General features: G+C 42.1%; 1 protein-coding gene across 1 annotated transcript; it reads left to right on the forward strand.

Annotated features, from left to right (window-relative positions):
- Nucleotides 1–613: 613 nt before the first annotated feature.
- bhlha9 (basic helix-loop-helix family, member a9) lies at nt 614–1486 on the forward strand. Its single transcript, XM_076749808.1, has one exon. It carries the CDS (start codon nt 614–616, stop codon nt 1484–1486), a length of 873 nt encoding a protein of 290 aa, XP_076605923.1.
- The last annotated feature ends 8586 nt before the right edge of the window (nt 1487–10072 follow it).

Consider the following 10072-nt stretch of genomic DNA (forward strand, 5'->3'; position numbering starts at 1 on the left):
AAAACTCTATTGCTTCATAGAAAACAACACATGGTGTCTGGGATTATAAGAGTATTAAGGAGTGAAAAACAACCAAATCAAATCCCCTACAAAGCTGTCAAAGGAAGTGTGAAGTTAATCACTATCCCCAAATAATTAATATGTTTTGCGTACATTTTACACCGACGTGATGTGTTGAAACTTCTCTGAAAGATCCTGAAAGGGATGTGAGGGAGAGTCAGAGTAGGAGGAGGAGGTGACAGTGCCATTTGCCTGGAGGGCACCCATAAACCTGGAGAGGGAGAGAGAGTGCACCATTCCTCACAGGTGACTGTACCATGTGACTTCAAGAGCTTTAAAAAGCAGGCCAACCTGTCTTGTTGAGGTACAAATAATCACAAGGCACCAGAGGAGTGAGAGGAGGAGAATACCTGGGCTGTCGGCATAGCAGCAAATACCGACAGCCCCACAAAACAAGCCGAGGAGCAGTCAGGGAGCGTGTGCAGTGGTGGTAGCAGCCAGCAAACACAGCGTTCCACGCAGACCACATTTAACCGACAGACTCTTCCCTACAACTACAAAACAAGAACAAAGATTTTACTCAGGCTCATCTAGTGTCCACGTTGTTGACACAATGAGCTGCAGCAGCATTGCAGGATCTGAGTTCTCCGAGGAAGAGCTGGAGCTTGGCGTGCTGGATCAAGGGGAGGATGAGGGAAGTCCCAAGGCATCTTTCCAAGACAGCGAGAGCTCATCCAGCAGCCCAAGTGAACCAGAGGAAGGCCAGACCAAAAAGCGCAATCGACCTGTCCGCTCAAAAGCTCGAAGAATGGCAGCCAATGTCCGGGAGCGAAAACGCATCATGGACTACAACCAAGCCTTCAATGCCCTACGTGTTGCTTTGAACCATGACCTCAGCGGCAAACGACTCTCCAAGATTGCCACACTGCAGAGGGCCATCAACCGAATCTCTGCTCTCTCAGTATTCCTGAACTCCAACCCCCCTAGCAAACCCTGCACCCATAGGGAATGCAACAGGTCATCTGTGGGGCCAGTCGTGATGGGAACATCTCGAATTGAGCAGACCAGGGTAATGGTTCCTCGTCTGGAGCACCAGAGTTACATGCCCTGGCACGCATCCATCTCTCACCAGATGCAGCCCCAACAAGGGGCACATATGCACAGGCGGCCCACGGAGCCACACATCTACATGGACAACACTATGACATCATGTCCCCCATCACCACACTACCCGTGTTATCCCACTGAGGGACAGCTTTATTCTTCTCATGGACACTGCAGCAGCCCCCATGACCATCCGCCCAGCCCTCTGCGATACCCTCCGGTGAGTGAGGGGTTGGGATACCAGTCAGGGATGTGGGCCTCGTGCACTCAGAGATACATGGACACTTTTGCGGAGTCCTCTCCGGCTCTGGGGCTTCCCTGGCAGGTGAGCTACCTGCAGGAGCCGGAGCACAACCTCCCTCTGTGCTCTGACATACTGTAACAAGACACATCTACCACTGTGAACCCTGAAGACTGCTAATAATGACAGTGGACTGCTGAATAACCTCAGGGAGAAAACCATTTTTGTGTTTCTGTTGTTGCAATCAACGCAGTATTACAGTAAAGCTTATTTTAGAGCATAGTCCTCCTTATGACAGATTTTTTAAAAAGTGCAATGGCAATCAAGACTGCAGAATGTTGTAGATATTGGGAAATATATTTCAAAAGAATGTTTCACTCTCTGCTGTAGATAATTCATCCACAGAATTGTGCTCTAGTTGTTCAACTTTTGGAATTCTGCAAAAGCTGAATTATTGGAAAGTATGTTACATTACTAAACGTTTGATATTAAAAGGAAACAAACACTTACACGAGTAAGATCGTGAGGAGCAATTAGCAGTCTAATAAACAAAGCTGAGACAGCTTACATATGTGCCATACTGCCATGTGACTTGTTCTTACTCTACTCTTCTTTCAAGTCTAAGAAGTGCATCTTAAGGAAATGTGACTAAGATCTGAACCCAAAGCTCAACATTGGTTAATGTATTTATTCTCTGTATTGTACTGTGTTGTATAAAGTCATGTCTGCTTGTAAAGTTGTAAAGAGTTTGTACATTGCTTTCAAAACTTCAAGATTAAATGTTAAAACTATATGCTTTGTGTTGTGCTTCCTCTCATAACTACCATATTTAGTAGTGATTTCCTCAGTTCTTAGGACTTTCATATAGGACTATCAAAATACTGCTTTCCAAAAGGTGTGTGTGCATGCATGTCTTTGGGTGTGTTTGTGTGTGTGTTTGATTATAGCCTAAGGTCAGTAGCCTCTACCATTCTGAGTCTGAGATGACAGAGGTCCTTCACTCAGTTGAAAAATGTCCTTGCAAGTCCATTCTTGTCATTTTTCTGAGAGACGAAAAGTCAACGTGCTTTTTACACACAGCAAAATGAAAGTATGGAATGATATGGAGAAGGACAACATTAACAGTGTTCATGCTGTGTGAGCCTAAAAGTCAGTAAGTAACACTTGGGTATGGAAACTGCACGTATTGCATCTTGCACAATATTGCTTTCCTGGAATTTTTGCCTTCAGCATAGAAGTACACTTCAATTAAAGCTACTGCTCTGCAACAACAGCCAGTGAGATCATTACTAGTAACTAATAATAGGTCAGTTGGTCTTTGTGCAGATCAAGAAGAGCAAATTCTAACTAAAATTTTTCCTCCTGGCCGTACAAGCTCATGTTAGTCAACAACAGCTTTCCCCCCCTGCTGAGCAGCATGTCATGGAAAACAGCTTTAATATTAGACTATAGGACGAGCCCACCGACAGATTTATGTGGGCTCAGGAAGGAAGACTGTGCCCCGTCATCAACGCGGTGAAATCCCCTGTCGGGCTGCACTGGCCCGCAGGTGGAATTGGGTGTGTGAGCGTTTTTGAACATCCTGGAGGTCTCCCAACCAGGGCCTCGAGACGCTGCTGAAAAGAGTTGGCCCGCGGAGAACTACTGCAGGCTTGATGGAGAAATAAATGGTGTGGTACGACAACAATTAGCAGGCAGGAAGGAAAGGGAATATGGACAAAGAGATGAATGGAGAGGAGGAGTGAAATAATAGGAAGAGGAGGATATAGGTGGTGAGAACAAGGAGAAGAGTGACTACACTTTGGGGCCGTCGTTCAGCTTCTTTACAGACGTGAATCACTACAAAATCTTGACTCACCAGCGAGAGACGAGTATGGCTGACAGCACTCGGTGACGGCATGTCTCTTCCTCCTCCCTTTTTGGCACAAAAACAGATCTCCACTCACTGTAGTGCCAGTTGATCCACTCGTCTGGGTCCTCAAGAGACTCCAGAGTGAAAGTGGGCTGAAAGTAACATGCAATCCTACTGAGACCACATTTTTCTGTAGTTCTGTTACTGGTTTATTTTGCAGAGAGAAAATCCCACTCCAACTCAGGTGCAAAAAGCCTGGTTCTTTGTTTCCTTATGTGTGTGTGTGTGTGTACACACACACACTCACACACACACACACACACAAACGAACAAACAAAAAAAACAGCCGGCAACAGAAAAGGAGGACTGAAAAGTATGTTGTGTTAAAGAGTGATGCCATTACTCATTTATAGTGCATGTTGCATACGAAATGTCAGTTTAATCTAAACAGAAATCTTATAATGAAGAGTTGCTGCTTTTTGTTTTTTAAAGTGATAGTAAACTGAACATCTTGATTTTAAAAAGTTAGTCAGACATAACAAAACATCTACAGCTCTGAGCAACCGTGACAACATTTTCCACAATTTTCTGACACTTTGTAAACAAAACGATGAATTGATCAATCAAATTCACCAAATAAAATAAAACAAGACTAAATGATTAGTTGAGCACTGCTGTGAATGTATTAAACAGTACGTGGAAGCTATTTTTTTTTTTTATTTCAGTTTGTGAGAAAGTATTTTGCCATGAGAAAGAAAATGTTAGTGAGAAAATCCAACAAGTTTGTTTAGTCCCTGTGCAAAAAAGAGCTTTAACAGGTCAAGTTTCCTTGTGACTCACCTGAGGATTTACCTCACTTATGTGACATGTGAGCCTGTCAGTGATGCATCTTTTTTCAGACTGTTCCGCCTTCTTGACACCCTCCACTGCCAAGCTGATGGAAAAGAAAACAAGCAAACATGAGGGAAATGATGCCAAGACATGAGGGTGTGTTCGTGTGATATATGGGGATGAGTCAGCCTTCGGAGTGAAGATGCATGTTGATGCTCTTCACTCGGTGCCCACCCCCTGCTCCCCAAGCAAACACACGCACGCACAAACAAACACACTCTGCTGCTATGACATCATTAGTGAAGGTGCAGGAAGTGAGGTTGCCAGAGGATTTGATGTGACAGACTTAGTTTGTTCCCACGACATGTACAAACAAACACATTACACCTGAATTATTACTGACTGTCTGACTAAATTAAGTTATATGGATCTGTTAAGTCATGCAGACGGGTACATTTTGAAAAATGATGCTTGCTAAAAAGGATGTACTGCTACTACTAATTTGAACTGAACTCATGATATAACAAATGTTAACAAAATCACACATCAAACAATGAAACCGATGCTCAAGGCAGTCAACTGTGTTCAACTGTCATGAATTTCATCAGAACAATGTCTTCATGCGAGTAATTCAAAAATGTTAATAACTCACCCTGTCGATTTTTAATTGCAGCTTCCTCAGAAACAATCCTTTGAACAAAAGGAATGTCATGTCATGAATGACATGATAAGATCTTTGGGTTGCCTGGTAGCCTAAGGGTTAAGGCACACACCATATAACTATCAACTGTCAAAGACCAAAAAAAACAAAAAAGCATGATGAGATCATATCATGACAATATGGTCGTATAAAGACTCTCCTCTATGGATGATGACTTTTAGAAATAATAAACTTTTATAATTGAAGTATGAGCAGTTACAAATTGGATCAGTGACCCCACAACCCAAATTCATTTGGAACATTGTCTTTATAACCAACTACACCAGGCTGATCATTTACATAGAGCCAAAGCTTCAGGTTCACAAGCTGTTTACAACTTCTTCATATATTCTTGTATTTCTATGTACAAGATTCAACTTTTATTTCACCATTTGTCAGATTTACATCATTTTTAAGTATGGAAAACCATTGTCCCACTCACTCATGAAGTCTTATCGCTCCCCTTTTCCTTTGACAAATGAAACAAGATTCAGCATGTTTTACTGATTCCACTGGATTCACAAGCTGTTTCACCACTGAACACTAGATGGAGGCAAGACAACGGGGCTCTGCTATATGTTGAGCCAGTGAAGAAATCATGGGCTGAGGTGCCACATATTGGATATTCTGTAAATGACTGGTGGTAAGAAAAAAAAAAAAAGAATTCCATCAAAAAACAAACAAAACACAAAAACATCTGACTGTTGTCTGAGTGAGTTCCTTATCATCGCTAACATACAGGAATATTTGCACACAGCACCAGTTTTATGTAAGGATGCGAGAAAAATGTAGAAATTTAACAGCTGTCTGGTCAAGTGAAAACACTGCTGCCTATGGTTCAGTGTTTGTTTAGCTTCAGAGGTTTTCAGGTTTTGTTATCTCTGTGATACAAACGACAGTATATCACTTCTCGACCACTCACAAAATGAAAATAAGTCTTTGGTTTCAACTTCCTGTTGAACTTGAACTACAAGAACTTGAGGTGAAATAAAACTTGGATATGAAGCCAGGAAAAAACAATGCTGTAGCTTACATAAAAAATTGAATGCATAATGTTTCACCGAGGGAATTAAAACTCTGTAACACTGACAAAACTCATTTATTACCAGCGTCTTAGTAGGAACACACACATATGCATAATTCAGTGTTTGACATTAGGCATGCACTCTGAGCTTGTTATCATTTTCAACCTACACAACAACAGGGTCTCAGCATGGAAACAGACATAACGCCCTTTTGTCTGCTACAAGTCTGTGCAAGAATCTGGACTCTCACCATTTAGTCACTTCCTCTTGCTTTGAAAGGCTGCAGCAGCCCTGAACTTCTCTGCTTCTCCTCGTCTCTATGCTACTCTCTACTCAAACAATCTAGAGAGTTTCTCAGACTAAAATAGTGAGCGAATCCATTGATGGTCCTGCTACAGCCTGACCTGACCCCATTGACAAGTACCACACTGATCACTGTCAAAACTTTACTCTCTGAAAAATCTAAATTCATAGTCAATCTAACGCCAGGAGGCAGAAGTGATGCAAAGCGCTGCCACTTCCTTTCATCACACATGTCAACCATGTGGACATCTTCGGACAGAGCACACCATGGCGTGGAGTTCAGCAGCGATAGTTTCGGTGTCTCTTTTTGCCTGTGCACTGTGAGCTAATCTGAAATCTAAACACACTGATAATCTATATAAATGTTATATATGATAAATAATAAATGATGAAATACGCACCCCATGCTCTCAAAGCCTTTTGATTTGCCTGCCCCTCTCTCACTGTTCTCCTGGAGTTGCAGTTCCCCCAGTCCCATTCACTATCTTTATTAGAAATAGTATCACTGCTGTTTGTGTTTTTCAAATTACACACTTACTCAACATATGTCAGTTGTGACTAAACAGAGTGCGAGAGATGCAAGAGCACACACACACACACACACACACACACACAGAGGCAGGATAGAAATGTTATAAAATGTTATGAATTCATGAGGCTATTACATCAGTTCTATGTGTGATAAGAAACGAGCAGAGGAGCTGAATTGCTTTTTGAAAGCCACAGAGAAATGTGCTTGTGGTGTGAACAGCCCCTTGATCCATTTCCTTCAGTTCTTTCCATTTTCATAACTACTGTTAGAGTGGGGTTATGCAGAATTATTCATGTAACGTGTCATTGTTGGAAATCAAAAGTGTTTACGCTTGTTGTGAAGGGCTTCACATGAAGCCAGAGTGAAAGGCTGGTCATTTTTTTCTTTGCAAGGTAATTAGAATACTGAAATTTTTTTTTTTTTTTTTTTTGGAGAAAAAGTTTTTTTTTAGGACATTTTTTAACACTTAAATACTATGCTAAAATACAGTTAAAATAATTCAGACAAGTTTTAATGTGCTGTTCATTTCAACCCAAAATTTCCTCAATAAAAAATATTATGCACTTACTTTTTCCCTTCCCAAAAAATGCGCTTGTACTGAGAAAGAGAATGGTACCAAAGCCCCACCCCTTCACATTTGGTATCATTGAAAAGCCCTAAATGTCCTCTGTAGATAGCAAAAGGAGTTAATTCAGCAGTATACAGTGGGTAGGAGATATTCAGGTTTACAAACGTCCTCCACAGAGGACAAATTGGAACTACTGGTAGTCAGGAGGATATGATGCCACATCACCAATGTGATCCAAACAGACTCTTGAATTACTCTAACCTTTGGTTTTAGTAATACTGTAGGTTTATGTTAACATCCTGAATGATTACAATGAGTTTGAACTGAAGCTTTTAGTTTTAGAGTTTTAAGTTCAAACCATCTCTCCAGAGATGTCCAGTATGTTGTCTTCAGCATCTTGAAATGGAAAACAAATGTGGTAGAGAAAATAATGGAATTAGAAAATGTTGTGACCTGTTATGTTATAACACAATTGCAGCAACTGAGCAGTTGAGCTTCAGCAGACTGAGGCGAAAGAGCCCAAAGGTGACACCATTTCCCAATCCACCATGGATAACTTGCTTGGCTGACACTGAGGTTACAGACACACGGGGATAAACTGTGAATAGAGGTGGCAGTTCTGGCTGTGTGATCAGAGGGGCTGCAGTCAGTGTGAAGTCAAGGTGAAGAGGCCTTTGGTTTATGAATTTGGAAATAGTGAAGTCAAACCATAACGTAGTTTCTAGCTTTAATTTCGTCTCAGTCCCATGACCTGCATCTTTGCCTTTTCATTAAATTCAGAGGGTGTTCGTTTGCCCAGACAAGCTGTTTATCTGCTTTGAGATGGAAAAACTATTCAGCCCTCTGCTGATATGCAGCAGGAAATAACCAGGGGCTGGGAAATTTGATGACATTCACTATTCTTGCTACTATTCGTCTGGAATCACACACACACACACACACACACACACACACACACACACACACACACACACACACACACACACGCACGCACACAAAAACAGAAGCGCTTTGTGTCATATCTGGTCTATTTATTCAGTGCTGGCTCTGTATTTTTATACAGTATGTAAACAACTTTTTTTTTGAATTGTCATTCACTCCTTCCTTCTTTCTGTTTGCTGCCTTCAGCTTGCCCATTGATTCCTCTTCAATTCAGCTCTAAGGACAGTCTGTTCCAATTAAGCCTGCATCATAAATGCAACGAGAGAATCTGACAAAAACACAGTCTGAAAAACATCTGGGGTGTCTTTCAAAATGTCTGCGTCCAGACTGGAACTCCTTAGATCTCTGTGCTGAGCCTCTCAGCTGTAACTGCTTCACTCTATAAGAAATGTTATTCATGACTGTCAGCAACAATGAAGCATATTGAATTTGCGAGAGTGTGAAAAGTCAGTAGTCCAACACTGTACTCCCCGCAACTTGCAGCCGTGGGTCCTGGTCAAGAGTGCCAGGGGTCATGCTAAACGCTCCCTCCCACCGTTCTCATCGGAACCTCCTCAGCTGAATACATTCCAAGTACTGGACAATGGGGATGGATCGCGCTCTCCAGCCAGGCACCAGCTGGGTGACCATTGATATTCCACCCAGGTTTACGCTCTCAAGCTGATTGGTTACACCCCGGCTGCCACGGACATCACCTTGAACTGGCCGTCCTCTGCTTCCAGCGCTGTCAGCTGTCGACTCGGCTCCTACAACCAGAGCACGCCGGCCTTGCCCGGCCCTGCTGCCACTCTTTTGGACCGTCTGCCCACTCCTCCTCCAGAGGGTCCTCTGGCTTGGCTGCTGCTATCACCTGAGTGGGCCTCCTGCCTGTGGTGCTTGTTGTCTGTACCTCTATGGTCCAGCATGTATTGGTACGTTGTGGCCAAAAAATTTCTACTATCCAGGTGCCTGTGCAAAGGACATTACACCCACTGGTCTGCAGCTGATTAAAACTCACAATTCTGCCTCTGCAGTTGATGTCCATGTCAGCATAAATGACTTAAAAAACCAACAGCCAGAGATCCTCAAAGCAGAATTCATGCACCACGCCACCTGTCTTTTTTTTTTTTTTAATTTTATTTTTTTTTTATTTTGGTTGTTGTTTTGGTTCTTTTGTCACTTTTATTTTATTTTACTTTATTTTTTACTTTTATCACACACACACTTATGTGTGTGTGTGATAACCCAATTCAAGTATGTATTTTCTCAATGACTTCACTGAACTACTGTCCTCTCTTGTGCTTAAATTTGAAAAGGCCATTACAGTTGGTGACCTTAACACACTGACAACCCTTCCAACTCATTTGCCACAGATTTCCAAATTCTTTTAACCTTGTGCAGCATGTCTCTGGCTCCTCACATAACCACGGGCATACCCTTGACTCAGTTTTTAGTCTGGGCATGTCTCTGAATTCGCTGAATAAGAGTGACTTTGTCTTTGACCACAAATTTATGATCTTTGATGCATCTTTACCACCTAATACACAAACCGAGAAACTAATCTGGCCCATTGCCCAACTCACAACAACATTAATCACCAATTTAGTTGGTTTGATGATTTGTATTCCATTCCATACACGTCCAGCCCTGTCCCAGTTATTAATACAAACCCTCTGATCAACAATGACATCAGACAACAAAGAAGAGAATATGGGGATGCTTAATGTACGTTAAAGTTCATCACCTCCATACAGAGGAGCTACAATTCATTTAAGAAATGCGAGCTGCCCACTTTTCTGACTTGTTAAAGAGCAATAAACATAACCCAAGGCTCTCGTTTAACACTATTAACCAGCTTGTAAATCCCCCTCCTCCTGCCATTCCCGCCTCATCTTCTATTGACTGTGAAAATTTCTTACCATTTTTGATAGACAAGATCGATGGCCTGAAGCCCAATCTTCCACTGTTTGTTTAACCATCCACACCATTCAGCCT

The sequence above is a fragment of the Chaetodon auriga genome, chromosome 15 (assembly GCF_051107435.1).
Source record: "Chaetodon auriga isolate fChaAug3 chromosome 15, fChaAug3.hap1, whole genome shotgun sequence".
Classification (NCBI taxonomy): domain Eukaryota; kingdom Metazoa; phylum Chordata; class Actinopteri; order Chaetodontiformes; family Chaetodontidae; genus Chaetodon; species Chaetodon auriga.

Excerpts from the sequence above, each read along its gene's own strand:
- bhlha9 (XM_076749808.1), top strand. The coding sequence starts at position 614 with ATGAGCTGCAGCAGCATTGCAGGATCTGAGTTCTCCGAGGAAGAGCTG.